This window comes from Myotis daubentonii, chromosome 2 (genome assembly GCF_963259705.1).
Source record: "Myotis daubentonii chromosome 2, mMyoDau2.1, whole genome shotgun sequence".
Classification (NCBI taxonomy): Eukaryota; Metazoa; Chordata; class Mammalia; order Chiroptera; family Vespertilionidae; genus Myotis; species Myotis daubentonii.
This window is the reverse complement of record NC_081841.1, coordinates 6,059,272-6,085,562: the sequence shown is the minus strand read 5'-3', so window position 1 is coordinate 6,085,562 and position 26,291 is coordinate 6,059,272. Positions and strand designations below refer to the sequence as shown.

The window sequence follows — 26,291 nt, the reverse complement described above, 5'->3', positions numbered from 1 at the left end:
AGTTTTAATTTTTAAGAGTCTGGTTGAGCTCAAAGAGCTGTGACAGATATAACTGGCATTTAAATAACTGGATTAATTTAGAGAAGAGCAAATCTGTTTTGATGGTTGTGCTTCAGTGTATGTTTTTTTTTTTACTTTATTTTTTAGAGCAGTTTTAGGTACGACAAATTGAGAGATAGAGATTCCCCATATCCCACTGCCCTACACATGCATAGTGCCTTCCCCATTATCAACTCTGTATACATCCTTTATTTATTTAAATACATAGCTATTCTACATCACATATCTAACCTTTCAAATATATACAGTTTTTGGGAGACTAAATATGTTCTTTGCTAATTACTTTTTCCCGTGTTTGGCTATTTGGATTGTGAGCTCATCGTCTAATTTTTAATTGGTGGGAATCTTATGAACCTAACTTGTAAATTGAGCAGGCTTTCTTCTTGCAGAGACACTGCCCAGAATCACTTTGGTCCCTCTTTTTTTAAAATATGTTTCTATTGATTAATTTTTAGAGAGAGATGAAGGGAGGGGGAGGTGGGAGGGGGAGGTGAGAGGGGGAAAGGGGAGGGGGAGGGGGAGAGGGAGAAACAATGGTATGAGAAACACTGATTGGTTTCTTCCTACATGCACCCCAACCAGGGATTGAACATGCAAGCTGGCCACGTGCCCTTACTGGGAATAGAACCAGTGACCTTTCGGTGCACAGGACGATGCTCAACTGAGTCACGCCAGCCAGGGCGCTTTGGCCTCTCTTGACTGTCTGGGGTCAGCATAGTAATCCCAGGCTTTCCTTCCCAATACTCAAGGCAGGCCCCAAATTCATTTTCTTAACTGCCAACAACTGACCTTAAGCAACTCAACCCTTACAGTCAGTCCCAAAGACACCAGCTTGAAGTCACTCTGACCCCAGCTCACATGTCCTGTTCTTATTCTGCTTATTAAAGTAGATAATTTAATTATTAGAAGGAGAGACACTTATAGACTTCCCATACCTCTGGTGAGGCCAGAAATCTCTCAAATAGTGTATCATTTCCAGTCTTTGGTTACTGTGCAATAAATGGACTTGGAGCTCCTAGTAAGTCTATTGCCAGAAGTAGACCTGAATTATTTTTTTAGTAAAAAATGGCATCTAGTATAAATATATTTTTATAAAAATAATTTCTTTTTAGTTACACATCTTTTGATATGATTATATGGATAGAAAGGTACCTGGAATTTATGTTCATCTGATATTATTAGTAATTATGGCTACTTCTGAGTGATGGGATTGGAAGTGACTAATTCTCTATAATAAGACTGCATTGTTTTTACAAGAATAGAGTGATTTTTTTTTTCTGAAATAAAAACAAAAGAAAAAAAAAGCTGACTGGAACCAACTATTCTATTTTGATAATAGTGGTTGGTGTAGGGTGGAAGTGATATCAGTTACTGTTATTTTCATTTCTGTACATTTATTTACTTCAAAAAATTTTTTAAATCACTGTTTGGCATTCATCAATGAAAATGTTTGAGTAGTAACCACCATTTGTACCATAAGCCCTGCTATCTAGGCTGTATGTGAAAAGGCAACCAAGTATGACTCCATACCAACACTGTTAGCACAAAGTTCGCTATAGGAATTGTGACAGCAACATTAGTGTTTTTGCTTATAAAAGCACTAGAGGCCCAGTGCACGAAATTCATGCGGGGGGGGGGGGGGGGATCCCTCAGCCTGGATTGCAGGCCAGGCCAAGGGCCAGGATCAGGGAGGGATGCAGGAGGTTGGCCAGCTGGAGGGACCAGGGGAGGGCTCCAGGGCATGTCTGGCTCCTCTTGCTCAGGCTGGACCCCGGCAGCAAGCTAACCTACCATTTGGAGCGTCTGCCCCCTGGTGGTCAGTGTGCATCATAGCGAGCAGTTAAGCAGCCTTAGCATATCATTAGCATATTACACTTTGATTGGTTAAATGGCCTACTGGACATTTAGCATATTAGGCTTTTATTATATAGGATGACAACTATTTTGAAGTTTAACTTTTGGTCCAACAGGAATCATACCATTTTTAGGAGACTATTTCCATAACATAGACCAGAGTAATCCTTCTCAAATACGGGTAAAGTTCCATTGCAAAGAATACTACTATTAAAGAGTTTTTTATGGAAGACTGGACAACCAAGAGAAGTAATGCTTTGCTAATCTGGTTGTACACAATGTCTGTGGTGATAGTTTTTCTAACTATTACTTCTAAAAAAGGACCTAACTCTGATGCTTACAGCTCAGAGAAGCTGAGTTATAACTGTGCTTTATATACTTTTCTGTCTTGCCATTGAGCAGCAATTATCCTTCAGCTCAACTCTTCCTCAAAACATCAAAATCATCTAAACAAAACCACCCAAGCTACCTACTAGAATTAAAACTTGGGGAAAACATCCAGGAATAGAAAAAAGGAGTATAAGTAGTGATGTGTGTATAACACCTTCTCTAAATACCTCTTTTCCTCTGCTAATTTACAACAAAGAAGCTAGGCACAGCTGTTTCAGCTCTAGATCCTAAAGCCTGGAAATCATATTTCTAGCAATGCATTCAATTTTACATTTCATTATAACTAAATAATTTAGAGATGTCTACATTCCTTCTGATGGAAATTTACCTGCATGATACCATCACTTGCCTCTATTTTCTCTAACTCAAATGTTTTCAATTTCTCTTTCTTCTCCAATACAACATGTACTTACCCCATTTCCTCTCTATATTCTATCTTTAAACATTACCTTTCCCTCATTTCAATAACCCTAGAGCAGGTCTTGGATGCTTGGGTGGAAACAACTGTCTCTTACAAGCCTCCCTCCAGTTTGTTTCTCCTTCACTTCTACACCAAGCAATAATATCTTCCACCAACAGCTGTTTTCAGTAATAAGAAAGCTAAGTTCTGTGACTAAGCTAAACATCCCTTCTGTTCTCCGAGGCCTACAATGGTTCCTAGTTGCCAATTACATCAAATTGAAATTTCCAAATACTGTTCACTATGTCCTTAATGAACTGTGCTGAGTACTCTGAACTATCTGTTCACATGTTCCTACATATTCAAATCTATATTCTCTATTCTATATAATCTGACAACCTTGTATTACCATGATTAATTCATTTCTTGTTTATATTCTTTCCCACTATGGTCAGGACTATTTTCTGTCCGTATATTTATTTATTCTCTCCTTCCTCCTTAACTATAGATTTTCTAACTTTCATCTGGGTACATAGCTGTCCAGTATAAAGATTACATTACTCAGCCTCTTCTGCAGCTAGGAATGTCCATGTGACTAAGTGCTAAACAATAATATGTAAGCCAAATGTCATAAGCAACTTCAATAAATGTTCTTAAAAGGAAGGATCATTCATATTTCAACTTCTCCTTCCTACTGGCTAGAATGCAGATGTGATCTGGATCATGAAATGGAAGTTATGTGCTGAGTTTGGTGGAGCAACAAGAAAGAGTGATCCCTGGGTCACTGACATCATCGGGAGCCACAGGAGTCCTAGAATACCTAATTCTGGATTCCTATTATATACTGGAGGCCCAATGCATGAAATTCGTGTAAGGGGCTTAGCTCTCGCAGCCGTGGCAGCTTGCCTTGGCCCTCACAGCCCCAGCTTTGTCTGAAAGGTTGTCCGGAAGGACATCCAGAAGGATGTCCAGAAGGTTGTTCGGCTGTCCAGTCTAATTAGCATATTATGCTTTTATTATTATAGACTAGAGGCCCAGTGCATGAAATTTGTGCACATGGTGGTATCCCTCAGCCTGGCCTGCACCCTCTCCAATCTGGGACCCTTTGGGGGATGTCCGACTGATATCCTTCTCACAATCCAGGACCACTGGCTCCTAACCACTCACCTGCCTGCCTGCACGATCAGCCCTAACCGCCTCTGCCAGTCTGACTGCCACCTAACCGCTCCCCTGCCAGCCTGATGGCCCCCAACTGCCCACCCCTGCCAGCCTGATGGCCCCCAACTGCCCTCCCCTGCCAGCCTGATGGCCCCCAACTGCCCTGCCCTGCCGACCTGATTGCCCCTAACCACCTCTGCCTCGGCCCCCACCACTGTGGCTTTGTCCAGAAGGAAGTCGGACATCTGGAAGATGGCCGGTCACCCAGTCTAATTAGCATATTACCCTTTTATTAGTATAGAAGATATGTGCTACCATTTTTATGGCCTCTATTACTATCATTTGTGGGTGTACCAAATTCTAACTGATCCATCCATCTCTAAGTTTTTATTTGCTACTTCTCCTATCCCACTAAGAAGGCTCCCCCAATTTTTCCTATCTTTCCTCCTACCCCAAATTGTCAGTTTTCTTTCTTCCTTTAAAATACAGCTTCGGCCGAGACCGGTTTGGCTCAGTGGATGGAGCGTCGGCCTGCGGACTGAAAGGTCCCAGGTTCGATTCCGGTCAAGGGCATGTACCTGAGTTGCGGGCACATCCCCAGTGGGAGATGTGCAGGAGGCAGCTGATCGATGTTTCTCTCTCATCGATGTTTCTAGCTCTCTATCTCCCTTCCTCTCTGTAAAAAATCAATAAAATATATTTAAAAAAAAAAATAAAAAATAAAATAAAATAAAATACAGCTTCGGATTCAAACAAAGAATCCTACATGGAAAGGATTAATATTGCTAAGCTTACTTAATTATTCTTCTTTGAACAAAAAACATACATAAATATATGGATAAGTAAAATTAAAAATAATGTAACAGATTTTTAACAAATTTACTACAGCTTATACATCCAAACATTCACTATTTAAATAGTACTCTCACTACAGATTCATTTTAATGATGCCATCATTCATCAAAATTTTTTGCACATTAAAAACAAACAACCCCATCACTAGATATTACCTCCATGGGAGTGGAAATATACTCAATTTGCTTACCAGGCCTAGAACAGTATCTAACATATAGTAAGTAGGTACTCAAGACATATTTACAGTATGAAAAATATAAATTGTAGCAAAACATCTTCATTTTAAGGTAGAGTGATTTTTTAAAAAAGAGTCAAAAGTCATTCAGAGCTTAGTTTAGTGCTGTGGTCGGCAAACCGCGGCTCACGAACCACATGCGGCTCTTTGGCCCCTTCAGTGTGGCTCTTCCACAAAATACCATGTGCGGGCGCACATGTACAGTGCAATTGAAACTTTGTGGCCCATGTGTAGAAGTCGGTATTTTGTGGAAGAGCCGGTATTTTGTGGAAGAGCCACACTCAAGGGGCCAAAGAGCCGCATGTGGCTCACGAGCCGCGGTTTGTCGAGCCGCAGTTTGCCGACCACTGGTCTAGTGAATAAGATGTGTCAAAAAGCTGGGAATATCATTTTGGGTTAAAAAAAAGTAGTGACTATAAAATAATAAGCTAGATTTTTCTTGTATGAATCATAAAACAGCTCAGAGATGAGCCAGTTCTGTAGCAGTTCAGGGCCTCATTTCCTAAGCTTATAGTTAAGGATGTCAAGCTTGCTCCAGTTCCAGAGCATTTTGCACCTGCTGTTCCCTCTGCCTGGAACACCCCAGCTATTACATGGATTACTCTTCCCATCATTCAGGTCTACCTTTATATATCCACCTCCTCCAAAAGGCCTTCCCTTACTACCAGACCAAAAATAAAGTCATTCCTGTCCTTCTCTGTCCCCTGACACTGCTTTGTTTTCTTTTATAAATAGGAATTGCCACTTCACTATCTGACCTAATAGCTTTTGTTTGTTAATCCTCACCCAAAGATATTTTTTCCATTGTTTTTTAGAGAGAGTGGAAGTGAGAAAGGGAGGGAGGGAGGGAGGGAGAGAGAGAGAGAGAGAGAGAGAGAGAGAGAGAGAGAGAGAGAGAGAGAAACATCAATATGAGACACATTGATTGGCTGCCTCCCACATATGCCCCAACCAGGGCCAGGGATTGTGGCCAGGAATTGGAGGCAGGGATCAAAACTGCACATGCCCTTGATGGCATGTGACCCTTCCATGCTAGGGCAGACGCTCCAACCACTGAGAACACTAGCCAGAGCCTGACATAATAGTTTTATATCTATTTTGCTTATGTGTCTTTGATATCTGTCTCACTCACTAGAATATTTTCCCCAAAGGGCTTTATTATCAGAGCTATAGCTCCAAATTTCTACTAGACATCAAAATTTCAAATAATAAACTCAATACAATTATGTTTATAATAGAAGAGAAAAGAATAGAGAGAATGAAGGAAGGTATAAGACAGGTACCAGAGAAGTAGCAAAAGGGGTAAAGAAACTCTGGATAAACCACAATTGGTTATTTTACTGTTACTTCTTTTTTAGGGTCAGTTTGAATTCAAGGCTTCCGTGAGAAAATTTCAAAAAGGGTCTATCTCTTTTGAGATATATTTCAAAGGAATGGGTACCCTAGAGGAAGAGGTTCCTCGCCTTTTAGAAGCATTTGGTGGTATTTACTATTATAATTATAATGGCCACCTCTTTACTGTGTTTCCATCTCCCCAGCCCACACAAGTACAGACTGAGAACCCCTGACCAAGTCAGACAAATACTTTAATGATTTCTAGTAGAATTGGTTTGTGTTGGTATTACTATTAACATTTTTATATTTTCATACTTAACTGACATTTGGAATGTCTACTCATATTGAATACCTGCATCTCTTTCAAGATCACGAGAAACAGATTTACCTAAAGCTAGAGGTAGAATACTTGTAACTAATTATATGTTACTCCTACTAAGCCCCTCACTTACAGCACAAAGTTTAGTTCTGTTCAAGGGACAATGATCTAAGTCACATTTCATTAATGTTTCTGTTTCCTCAACCTGTCCATTCCTTAAACACAGCTTATCCACACAGGGTTTGTACTGTCCTTTATGTTTTAGCAAATTTGGTAGAAAAAAAATTCATTTTCCTGCTTTCTAATAAAAAATAAATCCCTTTTTAAGAAAAGTTCAGTAGTCCAGAATTAACATTTTAGTCAAAGGAAAGTGTTATGTAACACAAGGCATTGTCCTAGAAGAGTTTTAGAGCAATTTTGAAATTTTGAGGCACATTTAAGAAAATGTCAATTTCTTGATTTACAGAATTAAATGGCACAAATGCACACATACCTAGTTCCTAGTCTCAGAAAACAGTTCTTACTGACATTCCAATTTTAATTATAATCTTAAAAATCAATCAGGATGCAAAATTGGGTAGTCACTTATTTAATTCCTTTTAAGCTCAAAATCATTTTATTTGAATCCCAGATAACTGCATTCAGAAAATAGCCATAAAATATTTTACTGAATATTATTCTTCATCTTTGTTCACTAAAGTATGATGACTAATATAGTAGTAATATTAGAACTAGTCTTATATTAACAAGTTTGTACTACAAGTTATGTATTATATTTTTTAGTTGTTCTTAAATACCTATTGCATATTAGGCAAATGTTCATTATACGCACTTCTTTTACATAGCCTTGCAACCTTAAGAAGCTTACACTTCTCTGAGGCAGGAACTTCTGGTGTGGGGGCAGAAGCCCAGGCTGTTGGAGAGTTACCTGTATGAGGTAATCTTTTAGAAAATGCCATAGAGTAGGAGCTACGCCGTCTAGTCCGACATGCTACTTCCCTCTCTTTATGGAGCAATTGCTCATCCATCAGCAATGTTATGACTTGCTTAGACTTTTCCCGGATATGATAACCTGAAAAATACATTGAATATGCATAGAAAAAATATTAAGGCTACAATTAATTTCTATTCAAAAGAAAATCAGGAAAAATGAATATGTGAGCAAAGTGAAAAAAACCTGTGGCAAATGTAGAGGGAAACCTAAGTTTCATTACAATTATCAACAAGCTAGAAGTCTGATGCACGAAAATTCGTGCAAGAATAGGCCTTTCTTCCCCCGGCTGCTGGCACCAGCTTCCCTCCGGCACCTGGGATCCGGCTGCTTCCCTCTTCAGGCTGCCCGCAGGCACCCGAGACCTGGGCTGGCTTCCCTCAGGCCCGGGCTTCATCAGGAAGGATGTCCGGAATAATGTCCAGAAGATGTTGGTCTAATTAGCATATTACCCATTTATTATTATAGATATTCCTTTTCTAATACTTCAAGAAATACTTCAATAAATATAAGGTGAAATTATTCAGGCATTGGCATTACATTTTTTCACTTTAAGTATAATTTTAAAAGCACTACATAATCTGCAATAAGTCAAACAAAATTGGCAAAGTGGAGGAATGAATTAGATCTAGATGTACTGACCTAGATGAATGACCACGGTATATGGCTAAAGATTTAAAATAATATGCATAGTATGACTCAAATCTGTAAAGCATAGGGGAAAATAAACCAGTATTTGTATCCAGGAGAGAAAAGTGGATGGATGGACGGATTGATGGATGGATGGATGGATAATGGTGGGGCAGGCAGACAACCCACTCTGTACCCAAAACATTATTAACGTGTTACCTTAGAGGGGTACAACTACAGAGGAAAAGAAAAGGGAGGGCAACTGGCTTTTCTTTGACATAAACTCCTCGCAACTTGATGCCGTTAACAGTGTCAGAGCCCAGTCTAAGACCTGAATTCCAACCATGCTGCTGCCCTCTAGCACCTGTGTGACTCTGAACCAGGTGTCTGCCTGGCCTGAGTTTCCTTCCTGAAAAACAGTATATCTGTTCAGTCTAATTCACAGATATAAAAGTTTACTCTTTCAAATATGTGGTAATATTATTATTATTCTCAATCTTTTTCTATGAGAAATGATGTAAGAAATCCCTGCCCTGACCGGTTTGGTTCAGTGGATAGAGCATCGGCGTGTGGACTCAAGGGTCCCGGGGTTCGATTCCGGTCAAGGGCATGTACCTGGGTTGCAGGCACATCCCCAGTGGGGAGTGTGCAGGAGGCAGCTGATCGATGTTTCTTTCTCATCGATGTTTCTAACTCCGTATCCCTCTCCCTTCCTCTCTGTAAATAATCAATAAAATATATATATATATAAAAAAAAGAAATCCCTTACTTCTCCACATCTTGGGACCAACTTATATTAACATTTCATGTCATTCCAAGCCTTCTTTGAGGTAAGCTGAAAAGTCCCTGAAGATCCACTATTATGTTCATTTTGGGCTCCAAGTGCGATGAATTAAACATTAATGTCTCCAACTATAATTTACTAGTAGTGGAAATAATTTGAAATGGTCAAATTCAGGGTATACAGGGGGTGAGCAAAAGTAGGTTTATAGTTGTTTGTATGGAAAACACAGTAATTAATAAATATGATATAAGAATGAACTGTTTCTACATACTCACAACTGTAAACCTACTTTTGCCCACCCCATATTTAGAGAAGAGGGGCCAACAATGTTCTCTAAATGCCAGTCATTTCATCAAGGATTGATAGGGATCATGTAAGAAACCTTTGCTCAAGCTGCCATCTTTTTCAAGATTATTTTATCCAGTTTCACTTCTGAGTCATTTCTTCCTTTCAAACTCTCTTATAATTACTTCAAACCTTATCAATCTAAACACTTTAATTTCCTATAATTAGCTTGCAGTTTATAGCCAAAAAATCCAGTGTTTTGGGTTACCACTCATTGCCGCATGATAGGCAGAGTCTCCTGTGACTGTCAGCCTTAGGGGACTAGAAACACACCAGACACTACCTTCCCCCACCCATCCCATAACTGACAGAGCTTAGTTTAGGCGGGGAATGAAAAACCTGTTTTCCCTTTAATTTCAGGAGCTCATCTCCTTCCACTTTTCCCCTCACTCCCTCTACTCCAGCCCCCTTGGCTGCCTTATTCTATAATCCTACCACGCTCTTTGGCTGTTGCTTCTACCAGGAACTCTTTGATTCATTCAGGTCTCTACTCCAATGTCACCTTCTCAGAGAAGCCTTCCCTCTGCTCACCCTCTCTAAAATAGCCCCAGCCCATCAGTCCTCCCAAACTCTGTATTTTACCTTGGCATAATCACTACCTAATATTGTATTATATATTTACTAGAGGCCCAGTGCACAAAAATTTGTGCACTTGGAGGGGTGGGGTGAGGGGTGGTCCCTCAGCCCGGCCTGTGCCCTCTCGCAGTCTGGGACCCCTCAGGGGATGACCACCTGCTGGCTTAGGCCCGCTTCCCGGGGGATTGGGCCTAAGATGGCAATCAGACATCCCTCTGGCAGCCCGGCAGCCCTCAGGAGATGTCCACTTGCCAGCAGAGAGCAGGCCTAAACTGCAGTCGGACATCCTTAGCGCTGCTGAGGAGGCAGGAAAGGCTCCCACCACCACCGCTGTACTGGCAGCCATCAGCCTGGCTTGTGGCTGAGCAGAGCTCCTCCCATGTGAGAGCGCCCTGACCACCAGAGGGCAGCTTCTGCATTGAGCGTCTGCCCCCTGGTGGTCAGTGTGTGTCATAGTGATCAGTCATTCCCAGTCCTTCTGCTGTTAGGGTCAGTTTGCATATTACCCTTTTACTATATAGGATAGAGGCCTGGTGCATGGGTGGGGGCCGGCTGGTTTGCCCTGAAGGGTGTCCCGGATCAGGGTGGGGGTCCCGCTTGGGTACTTGGCCAGCCTGGATGAGGGGATGATGGCTGTTTGCAGCTGGTCATACCCCCTTCAGGGTGGGGGTTCCCACTGGGGTGCCTGGCCAGTCTGGGTGAGGGGCTGAGGGATGTTTTCAGGCTGGCGGGTGACTGAAGCTCCCAGCCTCTCCTTTTTCCTTTTTTCTTTTTTTATTCTGGGATTTATTTACCTTCTATAGCTGTCACTGGAGCTGAGAGCCGGCTCCAGCTCTGAGACCGATGCTGGCTGAAAGCAGGTACCTGGGCTTATTTAGATTCTATAATTGAAACTCTGTTGCCATCACTGGCTTCTCTAAGCTCTGAGGCCACGCTGGCTGAAAGCAGGTACCTGGGGTTTGTTTAGGTTCTATAATTGCAACATTGTTGCATCCGGAGCTCAGAGCTGGGCTGCGGCAGGTGGGGAACCTTGGCTTCCTCCATCACTGCAGCAAGCAAGCCTCATGTTCGCTTCAGCTGCCTGGCTACCGGCCGCCATCTTGGCTGGCAGTTAATTTGCATATCTCGCTGATTAGCCAATGGAAAGGGTAGCAAAGTTACGGTTAATTACCATGTTTCTCTATTATTTGATAGGATTTGTTTAGTGTTTCCTCACCTAGAATATAAGCTCCATTAAGGCAGAGAATCTCATTCATCCAGTATCTTCATCATCTAGAAGAGTGACTGCAATGGTAGATGCTTAATAAATATTTACTGAATGAATGAATTAATAAAAGGAGCATATTACCAAAAATCTGAATTTCCTTCTTGACATAGTACAAATGGATAATGAGAGCCAATTTATAACCTAGCCGCCTAAGGAAGTTGCTTGACCTGAAACAACTTCTTGCAACACCCCTACTTAGAAAAAGTTGTAAGTTATGGAATAGATGTGGAATATTCTACTTGGAGTCTGCATGGATTGATAGGGATTGAGGGCAGCTCTCCTCATTCAAAGTGACAAGCAGATACATAGAGCAGAAAGCCAACCGCAGTAATGGAAGACTTCTCCCTGAAACACCGGGACTCCTCCCTGAGGTAGCAATCTGCAGCATCAGTAAGGTCAAATCACAGGAGTTGACAGAAAATTGGGAAGAAATCCCCCAGACACGAACTCCCTGTTCACGGCTGCCCACTGCCCTGGCTACCTCCCTTCCGTCCTTGAGATGCTGAAGAATAGAAGCCTGGCTGTTCTAAAGCATCAAAGTTGAAAGTGAAAAATTTCAAGAACCCAATAAGTCTGTTTCAAGGATGGGTTAAATAATAATAATAATAAAAATAAGATGGCATGTACTTCACCTCCAACCAACATGTTTTTGTGTCTTTTTTTTTTTTAGAGAGAGTGGAAGGGAGGGAGTGAGGGGGAGAAAGAGAGAGAAACATCAATGTGAGAGAGACACATCTATTGGTTGCCTCCTGCCCACAGGAGGGAATCGAACCTGCGACCCTTCAAGGCTCGGTCGACGCTCTAACCACTTAGTAACACCGGCCAGGGCTAACCAATATGTTTTTAAATAAAGGAAAGGGGAGGCCAGGGGAAGGTCACGGGGGGGTGGGGGGGGGGGGAGAAGACATATGTACTACTCTTTGTAATATTTTAAGCAATAAAACAAAATTTTAAATAAATAAATAAATAAATAAAGGAAAGAGGACACAGAACTAAAATAGACTATTACTGGAAATAGGATAATCTTAGTAACTTCTTTGTATCAGAAAGAGAGAAAGAAAAGAGAGGGATGGAGAAAAGGAGAGGGTAAAGGAGGGAGATATAGAGAAACAGAGAGAGGGAGAAAATATGGCTTCTCTGAAACAAGATACTATGTAAGAGATCAATATCCAAAGATATTGTATAAAACACATCAAGATGAAAAGCTTGCTAGTTGAGGTAAAGGTTAAAGTAAAAATAAAATTATATACTATTTTTAATTAGGAATCTTTGGCTATAAGCAACAAAAACTCAATTTGAACTGGCTAAGGCAAAGGGCATGGAAAAACCAGGGGTTGCAATTGGGCCTCAGGTCCAAGTGAAGCAGAAACTGGAAAACTACCAGGAAGGACTCTTTCTTTTCTCCTCTCCCACCTCTGCTTCTCTCTGTTTTTTTTGTTTTTTGTTTTGTTTTTTTTTTTTAATATATTTTATTGATTTTTTACAGAGAGGAAGGGAGAGAGATAGAGAGAGTTAGAAACATCGATGAGAGAGAAACATCAATCAGCTGCCTCCTGCACATCTCCTATTGGGGATGTGCCCACAACCCAGGTACATGCCCTTGACCGGAATCGAACCTGGGACCTTTCAGTCTGCAGGCCGACGCTCTATCCACTGAGCCAAACCGGTTTCGGCTTCTCTCTGTTTAATGCCTTCATTTTCTCCTGCTGCAGACCGGCTTCTTCAATCTGGATGTGGATATGGCCACAAACAGCTCCAGGTTCACCTCATAGTCTGCAACCTGAGAAGTCTCCCTCTTCTTTCCTTCAAATTTGAAAAATCCAGGAGAATAACTCTGTCCCAGCTAGCAAGTCACATGCCCATCAGTATGGCCAGAGAGTGAGATGTTACCCTTGGCAACTCCCACTAGAAAGGTACAGTAGAGTGAGGGGAGGATCAATGGGATAGAAAAGTGAACAAGTAGAAGGCCAACTGAGTCCTCCTACCAAACTCAAGGCAGAGGACTTTGAGGACATGCAAATCAGAACAACCATGCAACAGACCAATACCCAAGGTTATTCACATTTAAACATTCTGAACACTTATGTTTCAGAAAATGTTCTAAACAGTGGGGGCACAAGTGAAGAAAAAAAGAGACAAGGACCCTAACCAAGATAAATCCAGAGAAAAATAAATACTTTAAAGGAGATAAAGAAGAGTGATGTGCTAAACATTAATTTGGGGTGTGGTCAAGAAATGTCTTGCTGAGGAAGTACCACATCAGTTGAGTCTTGAACAGCAAGAAAAAGGCACCTATGCAGATGTACCAGGAGAAAGCACATGGCAGAGGGAACAGCTCGGACCTCACTTCTTCATAAAGCCTTTCTGAGAGGAAAACCCCCTCCCACTCGCCCAGACTTGGTCAGGCCCCACTTTCACGCTACACTTATCTTTTATAGTACTTCCACTGTTTGTAATTGCTATTTGATAAATGCCTTTTTCCTCTATCAATGTATAACATCCTTCAAGGCCAGAACTACACTTGTTTGCTTAAGAAATACCTAATGCTTGTTAAATGAATGAATGAGTGAATGAATATGCTGAGAAAAACTTCCCAAATACAGGGAAGGCGTCTATGTAAGTTCATAACTGAATATCAAGTGAAGAGATTTGGAAGCATGCTAAATTCAGAGATCTTGGGCACTGAGATGCACCAGCATGAAAGACACAGACCAGACTTTTAGAATTATACCAGTATGTACTGAGCTTCACATAGTAGTTACAAAACATCTTAATATTCCTTTCTCCATTCTGAACCACCAAAATCTACTCTTCTCCCCATATTCCTTTCTCAGTGAATTTTATCTCCATTTTAAGCCAGAAATATGAGCATTCACCTCTTCAAATTCAATAATGTATGTCTATTGGTTGTACATACTAAATATCTTCTAAGCCCATTCTCTCCACTCCATCTCCCTCATCATTTGTTGCCTGTGGTGTTCTGAATTATTTACTTACTAGAGCCCAGTGCACAAATGTCATGCACTTGGGGGTGGGGGAATTCCTCAGCCTGGCCTGCTCCCTCTTTCAGTCCAGGGGATGTCTGCCTGCTGGCTTAGGCCTGCTCCCCAATGCTGCTGCGGAGGCGGAAGAGGGTCCTGCCACTGCTGCTGCACTGGCAGCCGTGAGCCCAGCTTCTGGCTGAGCGGTGCTCCCCCTGTGGGAGAGTACTGACCACCAGGGGGCAGCTCCTGTGTTGAGTGTCTGCCCCCTGGTGGTGAGTGTGCATCATAGCGACCCATCATTCAGCCATTAGGTCGATTTGCATATTAGGGTTTTATTATATAGGATTTTTAGCCTCCCTTCCAATCTGCCCTTCACAATGCCTCAGGGATGGGGGATGGGAGAGAGGGGAGAAGTATCCCAAACATTAAGTTATTTTCAAGTTAAAAAATCTTCAGTCCAGTTGGCACAGTAAGTTCATGCTTCAAATTACCCTCTGCTCTTCTCCAAAAATCACAGCAATAGACATCATCAGTCTCAAAAAAAAGATAAAAACCTCCATGATCCAGAAATATGAGAGAAATGAAAAGGCAGTGAGCAGGGCTGAAGCCACAGGCTGTTGGGCTCTTGATCTGACACCAGGAGTTCAGCTCCTCAGGTGCCAGGGAATCAGCACTGTCTCACTCTTTGATGTTAGGGGTTATCCATGTTTGTGAGAGAAGCCTTGGAAGAAAGGGGAAAAAAAATTCCCCAATAGCTTCCTGGGCTATAATTTACTTGTAGTTGTGGGTCTAGAAGCAAGAGGACGCACATGCAGTCTTAAGGCCTGAAACTAAACTAAGCCACCTGCTGGCTCAGTGACTGGCTCAGTGACACACACCCTAGTATTATCTCAAGCAGGAGCCCTGAGCTACCTTTATAAGGGCTATACTGAAGGCTCAAAGGGAGCTGGGTGGCAGGAACTGAAAAACCAACATAAAGGGAAAAGTGAACAGGAGTGGTTGGGGAATAACATCTCACTCAAAATAAGCTGAAAACTAAAATTCCAAAATAGATTTTTAAAAAATATGTTAATAGTCAATAAAAGAGCAATTACAACAAATTCACTCCAAATGAAATCAGTATTCTACAGGACTTTATGGGATTTTCTATAAATCAATAATCTATATTGTTATAGGATTTAAACAAAGATTTTGTTATTTTGTTGTTAATCCTCACCCGAGGCTATTTTTTTCCCCATTGATATTTAGAGAGTGGAGGAGGGGTGAGAAGGAAAACATTGATGTGAGAGAGACAGAAAGTAGATTAGAAGTGAGCAGGGGACGTATGCTTAATAGTGGAGATGGTTATGCAACATTGAGAATGTAATTAATGTCTGAATTGTACATTTAAAATGGCAAGTTTTATGTTATATATATTTTGAGCTTTAAAAATAACATACCAAAGCCATGGAATTGTACACTTTAAATGGGTGAATTTTATTATACTGTATATGACGTATCTCAATAAAGCTGCTTTTAAAAAAGTTACGAAAAGCCCTGGCCAGTGTTGTTCGTTCAGTGGTCAGAGCACAGGTTTGATTCCCAGTCAACAACATGTACCTGGGTTGTAGGTTCAATCCCCAACCCCAACTGGGCACATGAGAGAGGCAACCAATCAATGTGTCTCCCTCACATCGATATTTAATTGAGTTTTAAAGGACTTCTCTCTCTCTCTCTCTCTCTCTCTCTCTCTCTATCTCTATCTCTCTCTCTCCTTCTCTCCTCCCTCCCTTCTATCTCTCTCTCTCCTTCTCTCCTCCCTCCCTTCCTCCCTTCCATTCTCTCTAAAAATCAATGGAAAAATATCGAGTAAGGATTAGCAACAACAAAAAAGTGAAGGATAAAAAGAGAAATTAGGTCTCTCAAGCTATGAAAAGACATGGAAGAATTTTAAATGCATATTGCTCCGTGAAAGAAACCAGTCTGAAAAAGCTACATGCCATTTGATTCCAACTATGGAGACAGTAAAAAGATCAGTGGTTGTCAAGGGTTCAACAGGGTGAGGCAGGGGAAGAATGAATAGGTGGAGAACAGGGCACTTATAAGGTAGTAACTACTGAGTAAACTATCCTATATGGTAACAGAACGGTAGATACATATCACTATGCATTTTCAAAACCCGTAGTACAGAGTGAATCGTAATGTAAACTAAGGACCTTAGTTATTAATAATCCTATATAATAAAAAGCTAATATACAAATCACTGAAAGGTGGGACGACCGGTTGCTATGACACGCGGCAGACGTTCAATGCAGGAGCTGCCCCCTGGTGGTCAGTGTGCTCCCACAGGGGGAGCACTGCTCAGCCAGAAGCCGAGCTCATGGCTAGCAAGTGCAGCCGCGGTGGCGGGAGCCTCTTTCGCCTCCACAGCAGCACTAAGGATGTCCGACTAACAGTGGGCCTAAGCCAGTGGTCAGCAACCACGGCTCAGGAGCCACATGCAGCTCTTTGGTCCCTTGAGTGTGGCTCTTCCACAAAATACCGGCTCTTGCCCTAACCAGTCTGGCTCAGCGGATAGAGTGTTAGCCTGCGGACTCAAGGGTCCTGGTTCGATTCTGGTCAAGGGCATGTACCTTGGTTGCGGGCACATCCCCAGTGGGGAGTGTGCAGGAGGCAGCTGATCGATGTTTCTCTCTCATCGATGTTTCTAACTCTCTATCCCTCTCCCTTCCTCTCTGTAAAAATCAATAAAATATATTGAAAAAAAAATACCGGCTCTTCCACAAAATACCAACTTCTGCGCATGGGCCACAAAGTTTCAATCGCACTGTACATGCACACCCACACGTGGTATTTTGTGGAAGAGCCACACTCAACGGGCCAAAAAGCTGCATGTGGCTCGTGAACCACGGTTTGCCGACCACGGGCCTAAGCCATCAGTTGGACATCCCCTGAGGGTGCAGGCCAGGCTGAGGGACCCCTCCCCCCGGAGTGCACAAATTTCATGCACCAGGCCTCTAATACATCAAATATTGATTCATCAATTGCAACAAATGTACCACACTAATGCAAGATGTTCAATAGGTGAAACCATGTGAGGGTAGGAAAGGGTATGTAAGATCTCTGTACTTTCTGCATAATTTTCCGTAAACTGCTGTAAAAACAGTCTATTTTTAAAAATGTACACTTATGGTAACATAGACACTGCACTGAATTATATCCTTTTATCATTATTCATAAGATTATTCACTTTAAGCACAAATAATAATTTTACATTGGATGAGGAGAAAGTGCTGATTCTTTTACCATTGTAGAAAATCAGGCACTACTGAATCATCTCAGTTCGGTATTCTATTTACCCTTTCCCTATTTCACCCTCTCCTCCACTGACAAAATTATTTTATGACCTAGATTTTATATTCATAAAACCACTTGAATATAGCTAGTCTTTGAAGATTCCATAGACTTTGGAAACATTTCCTTATATTTATGACTAAAGTCCAATCTAATTATAGTTATGAATTATAGTGACATTATTTTAGCCATTTGCCATACCTCCTGTTTTATTCACTTTGCTCATTTTCTATGAGGTATTATTTTATCATGAACCTAAGTGTTAGTTTTATACATCCTTTTTGGGGGAAAAAACCAAAATGTTGCCCTCTAAGGCTCTCAAGAGACAACACAAAGGATTAAACTGGAAACCACAACTGTCCCAGAGGAAAGGTAGCCAATACGTTTAAGAACAACTTTTCCCCAGCTCCTGTTTTAAAATGATCCCCTCCCTAGCTGCTACTCTTTATTAGCACACAGTATACACTTCTTTAACTGTTACCTTGGTCTTTTCCAGCTTCATCTATATGTTGAAAATCTTTTAGTATTTGAACTTTACAGAACCCCTCTCGGCAAAGCTGAATGACTTTCTTAGATCCATTCTTGATGAGATAATCCATTAGCATAAGGGATTTATACACATGGCGCCAGTTCTTCCCATGGTCGTTTAGTCTCTGCCATAGCATATTCATAATCTCTGAGAGAGAAATCGTGTTGAAAGTCAGGTCACTGATAGCTAACATCAGGGAACTAGAAGGCCCCCAAGGATCATTAGAAGTTGCTTCCCTGACTTTTATTTCAGCTTCTGAGTAATTTTTCACAAAGTTTTTCACTTGCCTCCTGAATGCCATGGGTTAGACAAGTCTGAAGGTGAGCTAGGTGAGCAGAGCAATGGCACGGGAGTGTCTGTAACTGCTTTAGAAAACCCTTGTCAGGTCATTGGTCCCTGTTTCTGCTGTTCCCAAAGACAAATGATTAATCATCATCTTGACAAGGCATCAATTTCCTGCAAAGAAAAGCACACACAAAAATGTAAGTTAGTGTCTATTGAACAACAAGTCAGTCTAAAAAATCTAACTTTAGTTTCTAAATCAGCCCCTCACTTACATCAGCCAGAATTGAGGGTATATATAAATGTTTCTACGGTCATTATGGGATAATCTCTCATAAGGGATTGGCCTACTTAATTTAGAGCAATATAACTGGTCTTTCTAGTCCTAATGGTTCCTGCAGAAAATATCATTCATCCTCTTTGGCCAGAAATAAAATTATTACAGAGCATTTCATGGACAGTGGACAACTTAGTGTAAGAAAATGGGACTTGGGCCCTTGCTGATTTGGCTCAGTGCATAGAGCATTGGCCCTGGACTGAAGGGTCTCAGGTTCAATTCCAGTCAAGAGCACGTACCTCGGTTGCAGGCTCGATCCCAGGCCCTGGTTGGGGCACGAGCAGGAGGCAACCAATTGATGTATCTCTCTCACATCAATGTTTCTCTCTCTGTGTTTCTCCCCCTCCCTCCCACTCTCTCTAAAAAATCAATGGAAGAATACCTTTGAGTGAGATTAACCAAAAAAAGAAAAAGAAAATGAGACTTGGGCTCTGACATATCATGCATAAGATTAGTTGTCATATATAAAAATATTAAGTTCTAAAAGTAATTAAGATGGTGAAAATTGAGTCTTAAAGTCACCAAGTAACCCTATGGTCATATTCTCTTTAGAACTACAGGCCATTAGAATCAGATCTAAATGTGGTCTGCTTTCTTGTCAATCAAAAGGGGGAAGGAAGGGTCACCAACTATTACGACAAATAGTTGCACCTCAGTGGACTCCACATCTGAATCATGGTACTAAAGCAATGTTTAGTCCTAGTAAGACCAGTACATTCAAGGAAAAGGTTAAATTACTTTCTTTACTCAACTTTAAAAAATAAAGTCTGAGGTTAGAACAGTATGATTCAAACAGTGTAAGAATTTTCCTAAAATCTGAAGTGACAGGCATGTCTCTCTCAGATCTCAAAACAAGTACACAAAGAAAGTCCCATGTAGGTTGATAAAAAAACAACAACAACATTAAAACTTAAAAGGGGTATGCAGCCCCAAAACTTTAAATGATGCTGTGAATGATCAATTCTCAGGTTACATGAAACTCTTCCCTTTCTTCTTTTTGATTATTTTGTATTAAGGTAGGTCAATTAGTTTGCAATTTCCGTAGTGATCACCACTGATGACCACCAAAATAGTACACACCAAATTGATTTCAAGCCCTGTGAGCATCTAGACTCAATGAAGCCTCCACAATCTATAATTAGATTTTCCTAGAGAAAGTGTATACATACAAAAGAAAATGGTTAAAATCCATAACAAATGTGTTTGTTATTTTAATTTTGTTTTGTTTCTCTTCCTTGACCTTCTCAACTCCCAGTTCAGGCTTTATTAATTCCTGTGTGTGTGCTTATGGAAGATACAAATTTTCAGAAGCATCCTAAATGAACTATTATGTCCTTTTTTAAAAGTAAGAGATAATCTTTTTTTTAATACAACACATCCTCAAATAAGCAAGATAGAAAATGCATCAGTTTAATTAAGATTTCTCAGAAAGAGACTATCATCAACCCAGGAAGAAAAAAAGAAGTTGTGTGCTTTTTAATTTTTCTGATTTTTCCTCATTTTCACTTCAAATACAAGCATTTTTATCTGACTCACTACTGCAGCAAAAACCCAGTTTATAAGTTATTAAAATTTTCAATCATGAGAGTTTTCTTTTTCTATTGTCCTTTTTTCCCCTCTACCAAGCTCACTAAATGTAGAGATGCACTGTGACATTGGCTTAGAGCAACAAATATTGATCTGTTTCCTCACAATGCTATTAAAAACAACAACACCCTGTTAGAATCATACCCTTCTGTAATTGAACAACAGTCATTAAAAACCCATTTTTTTCTTTTTGGAGAGCTATCTAAATTTTGTGGGACAAAACCCTAATTTTTAGGCTTTCCTATTTTCTCTAACCTGCATTTTTAAATTAAAAAATGTTTTCTTAAATAAATTTTCTGCCCCAGAAAACTACCTAAATAATAGCCTTCAATCCATATAGTAGTTTAAAATGGATGTTGTTGGCATCATACCAAAATTAAATACATTTCCAACCATTAGAAAAAACAAAAAGAAAAATATCTGGATACATGAATTAGTATCATTTATTAACAGAGGGTACTTTGTAACAAGATAAAGAATATATAAGACACGATCCTACTCTTGATGTGTTCACACTAAGAAGTTCAATTAGCTGTAGCTGTAAATTATATGTTGGTTTATTATGTGTTTTAGACACCTAACTACATGCAAACACTCAATTTACTCAAATCATCAAACACTTGATATTATTATCACAATGATGAGACAAAATTAGTGCCCCCAAAAGGTAAATTTTCATACCAAATCTATGTCACCTCCTTTGAGAGGCTTTCACTGACCTTGCTAACTACTTACGTCTTCCCATCAAACTCTTTTTAGCACCTGGTGTATTTCCTTTATGGACTTATCATGATCTGTACATATGTATTTGTCATTTGCTCTTTGGCTTTCTCCACCACCAGACTGGCCCTTGGGAGCAGGGACCTTGTCCATCTTATTTACCAGTGTAATCCTATTGACTAACATGTACCTAGCACACATAGTAGGTACTCAAGAAACAGGTGTTGGGTGAGTGGCCAAATGGTTGAATGATTCTGCTTTGGTATAAACCTGCATTGATTCTATATCTTTAGATTATAAACATGACATTTAAAAAATATAACCCAGCTCTTGTAATTGTCCAGTAAAACTCTAGAGTATTGAGCAACTGTTCTCAAATCAATAAATATTTTTTTAATACCTACCACTTACACAGCTTTGTGGGAGAGATCTATCCTATATAATAAAAGGCTAATATGCAAATAGACTGAACGGTGGAACAATCGGAACAACCAACCAGTCGCTATGATGTGCACTGACCACCGTGGTCCATATGCAGAACATGGCAGGTGTCGGCCGCAGTGGGCTGGTAGAGCAGGTGAGTGGGGGTGCCAAACCAAGGCGGGGAGCCAGTAACTGTCATCAGGACAAGCCCCTAGTAGTTACTGAAAATTCTTTGCTCCCACACACTGTAGTCCTGCCCAGTGCTCGCACCTGCTGCCAGTGCCGGCCCCACTCACACCTGCTACTGGCGCTAGAGCCACCGCTCGCACCCACTGCTAGTGCTGGCCCCGCTCACACCCACAGTCAGTGCCAGAGCAGCTGTTGGCACCCACTGCCGGTGCCCAGCGCCGGTCCCATTCGCTTGGCGCCATCAGCGGGTTCAAGTGGCAGCTGCCAGCCCTAATTGCCCTGAGGGCTTTTCCACTTCCCCCTGCTCCCGAGGAGTGATCAGGGCAGCAGCCACAGCCCACACCCACTGCTGGCACTGACCCCAATCACTCAGCACCATCAGCGGTGTGAACGGGGCCGGCACCATCAGCGCATGGGAACAGTGGTGGCGGGAGCGGGGCTGCCAGCAGACAGGGGACCTGGGGCCGCAGTGGGAGGGGCTGGGCGGGGGCATGGAGGATGGGCTGAGACCCACCACAGTTCCTTTCAAGGTGCACAAATTTGTGCACTGGGCCCCTAGTGTGTGTGTGTGTGTGTGTGTGTGTGTGTGTGTGTATAGCTTAATATGCTAATTGTCCCTCCAACCATTTGACTGGTCGACCAGTTGCTATGTTGTGCACTGACCACCAGGGGGCAGATGCTTCAACTGGTAGGTTAGCTTGCTGCTGGAGTCAGACCAATTGGGACTGGGTGAGACGGGCTGGACACGCCCTAGAGCCCTCCACCATCCCTCCCCAGCCCCGATTGTGATCCGGCCCTGATCATGAACCGGTGGGGTCCCTCGGCCTGACCTGTGCCCCATTCACAATCCAGGACCCCTTGGGGGATGTCAGAGAGCTGGTTTTGGCCTGACCCCCACAGGCCAGGCCAAGGGACCCCACTGGTGCACAAATCCATGCACCGGGCCTCTAGTAAGAAATATAAAACACAATCCCTACATTAAAAACATATCATTAAGAATCTATTCCCATTAAATAACTCCAAAATTAACAAATGAAGTAGAAGAGGTCTCTTTTCTTTTTAGGCTTATCCACTTCCACAATGCTTTGCCAAAAGCTGTTTCCTCCCACAACTTTGCCTGGATCAATACATTTAACTTATCAAGTGACATTAAACTATTGGTCCACAATTTCTTATCCAAATCCATTGAGGCCAGATGAGTTGTAGAATTCAAACTCAATTTTTAATTTTAATTTTTTACTTTTGAAGGGTAATGCCATGCCTGCACTACATATCTGTACATATGTATTTGTCATGATACCCACAGTAAGGTGTGGGGCCACTACGAACAGTCAAACATTACCACGACTGCAAACAAAACCTATAAATACATGGAATAAATGAAGACAAATGGCTCGTTTCAGTTTAGGTCTTGGCACCAAATAAGTTAGGGGGGAAATTGGTTTTCAAAACGTGTTGGGTATTAAAATTGAGGCTAAGGGACTGAGTTGCTGAAACGCCTTTTTCCAAAGACAGAAAACCGTAACAAGAACCACATCAAAGAGGCGGGGTGCCAAGAAGCATCTCAAGAAACATGGATTTAGGGCAGCGCGATCATGAGCAGAAAACAGCTCGTGTGTGTGTTTGTGTAGGTTCTGCCTGTAGACATGAGTTCAGCTCAGGAGGAAATAAGGTCTGACCAAGGCGGTTCCTATGAAATGATTATAAGAGAACACCGTGACATTAGATGTACCTGTCCCGATGGAAAGAACGTTGTCGAAGCCCCTCCCATGTGTTCATTAACGAACTCTATTCGTTTTCCGGCGTTTACCATGTGACGGGCTCCATTCTGGGAACTGGAGCAGATCCGGCGCACAAGCCACCGCCACCGCCCTCCGGAGTCACTGGCTACGCTGTGCTGCGAGCTCACGTGCACCTGTCTCATCTCATTCGTTTAACAAGGATCCCAAAGGCAGGATGGGAGGCCCTGCTCTGCCACCTCCTCTCTGGGCCTCAGGTCCCCCGCCGCCAAAGGACTCATCATAGGCAGGACGGTTAAGAGGAAGAAAGGAGAAGCTGGGGAGGAATTCTGTACGGGAAGGGTGTTGGCTGAGAGGGAATCGACTTCCAGCGACTGCCCTCTGAGAGCTCTCAATGGACTTGGGAGGGGGAGGCTGGGCGGGAGAAGCTTCTAGAAAGCGGGAGGGATGGGATGGCGTCACACAGCAGGGACCTTCCCTCACGCAGACTGTGCGGATCTCGGCCCCCTTTCACCGGTTCTCCAACGGCACCACAGGAGACAGGAGCTAAGTGGGCCCTCCACACCGACCTCTGACCTCCGACCTCCGTTACCGCCCCCTCCTCCAAAGGGAATCTACCTGAGCAGAAAGTCCAGCTCTCCTGTCGGGACCTTTTCCCACTCAAATTCAAGCCCGCGGCTCCCCCAGGAATATCCGCCTCCTCCAACCAGGCCCAAGTACCTTTGCCCCGTCCCACTTCCGCTTTCCCACTTCCGGCCCTCACTTCCGGATCCTCACTTCCGGTCGCTCGCTCGCTTGCCTTCTCTCCGGTGTCTGGTGCGTGCGACTCCCAGGGCCTCAAGCGCGAGGGGTGCGCGGGGTTAAACCCAGCTTGCGGGGATCCGGTGGGACGAAGGTAAATGTCTTCATTGAACACTGTTGAATGTGGTGCGGCCCTACGGCTCCTTCCAAAGACTACATGTTACAGTTTTGTGTTGGTGTAATGTGAACTGACGAGAAGTGCCTTCCGCAGCCGATGTCCACCTCAAAGGACAAAGCATGTAAAAAAGTCGTGTCTAGAGATGGGAAGAGCAGTGTGCGTGGTGGGCAGTGACGGAGAGCCCCCAGTGATGACCCGCGGTAGGCCCTGGAAGCTTCCGCTGGTCTGTAGTGAACACCCACTAGGTGCCGGGCACCCCACCAAGCAGTAAGCACGATCCAGTGCCCCGGGGTGTGCAGGCTGGCGGGAGTGGAGTGACAGCCACCGTCACTGAAGACTGACGAGACGTGTGTGGCGGCGTCATAAGAGAGGAGCAGGCATCTAATGATGCCGGGGACTGTTTCAGGGCAGGTTTCACCGGAGCGTTTACATTGGATTTGAACCTTAAGAAATGAATAAGCAAAGTAGAGGAGGCCGTTGGAGGCTAAGGACCCCTCGTGTGTAAAAGCCTGAACGCTGAGCGGGCTTATTGCCTTGGGAAACTTGCCAGTACTGTAGTTACTGTGGCTGTGGCACCGGCTGTTAGCAGAACAGCGGAGGGAGATGACGTGGCCAGAGGAAAACCAGGTCATGAGGGACCTTGTCCATGCTGCTAGGTGGTTTTATCCAGTAGGTGTTGGAAATATAAGCAAACCTATGTTTGAAAGCACGTTGGTGGCGGAGTGGAATACGTCAGCCTTCTCCGAGGATGGAGGGAAAGGACTCAGAATAGGAAAATGCTTAGTAGATGCAGGTAACATTTGTTTTTCATTCCTACTACTTACATTATAATTATAACAGCCCACCTTGTTTCTGCTGACAGGTAGTTAGGTACGTATCATCTAAAATGTAGGCGATACGAAAGAAGTTGGTCTGCTTGAAATATTGCTTAGCCGGCTGTAATATGGAGGAGTGGGGTAGCAGCAGAGGGAAATAGAAAAGGTGGCCGGGAAAGAGATTGTCCAGGACCATGAATGTCATGCTAAAGGGCTTTTCTATAAAGTAAGGGGAGAGGAGGAGGACAAACACAAGTCTTTTATATATGGAGTTATAGTTTATGAAGATTTTTTTCCTAAGCATATCTTATGTAAATTTCAAAGGAACTCTGAAAAGTAGGCATTAATTATCCCATTTTACATATTGAGGCAGTGAGCTTGGGGAACATGCATTCATTCTGCATGATTGAGCACCTGCTGTGTGCCAGGCACTCTGCTGAGCCACGGAATACAAGGAAATTATAGTCTAATATCTCCTAGAGGAGGCAGGAATAAATCAGCAATTATAATAGGTTGCCATGAAAAAGGCAAGGATAAAGTGATATGGGAGCAAAAAAGGGATTTGTCTGAATCTACAAAGTTAGGGAAGGCTTCCTGGAGTAGGTGACCTTGAGCCGAGTTTGCAGGAACAAATAGGTTACATCATGGCCCACAGTTATTCAAGTAGCATTCAGCTAGCAAGTGAGTTAGCTGGAATTTGAACGCACATGTGCTGTGTCCAGTTCTGTGCCCTTTCCCCTACCCTAACGATTAATCTTTGGTCCTTGATGTTGAGCTCCGTGGATACTCTCCATCACAAGTCTCCCTGTTGTATTTTGAGAAGGGCATTTTAAACCCATTCATTTTCTCCTTTTAGACTGAATCTCTGGATAAATTTAAAAGGGAGTGGATCAGGCTCTGCATAAGTGTAGTGCTACCTACCAAGTGGAATTAACTCCGTTAAAGTGCCTTTATGTAAGAGGTCCTTTTTATCTGCTTTCCTCCATTTGGGGGCACCATAATTTAGTTGCAATACTGTAGTATTCGCCAAACACAGACGTCGTTTTACAATAATAACTTGGTGTGTTCCTCCCCACCCCCGAAACTCAGAGTTTTATGGAAGTCAGCAAGGTTTTCTTCTCTTGATTTCTAGGGCATTGCTGCTCCTTCTCATCTCTTTGGCTGGTTTCTTTTCATTTCTCTGACCTTTCAACTTTGGAGCGGCCTGTTCTCTGTATTTATTCTTTAGGCAGCTT

At 42.5% G+C, this 26,291-nt stretch overlaps 2 protein-coding genes across 2 annotated transcripts in view; both read right to left on the bottom strand.

Annotated features, from left to right (window-relative positions):
- The window catches only part of ENTHD1 (ENTH domain containing 1), an 87,403-nt gene extending 69,057 nt beyond the window's left edge, over window positions 1-18,346 (bottom strand). The window contains exons 1-2 of the mRNA XM_059680900.1: window positions 17,998-18,346; window positions 7,439-7,678 (exon numbers count right to left, since the gene is read on the bottom strand). Coding sequence (XP_059536883.1) covers window positions 7,439-7,678; window positions 17,998-18,346 — 589 coding nt within the window. The remainder of the gene's footprint in view (window positions 1-7,438; window positions 7,679-17,997) is intronic.
- The window catches only part of RPS19BP1 (ribosomal protein S19 binding protein 1), a 519,247-nt gene that overhangs the window by 228,307 nt on the left and 264,649 nt on the right, over window positions 1-26,291 (bottom strand). The window lies entirely within an intron of this gene.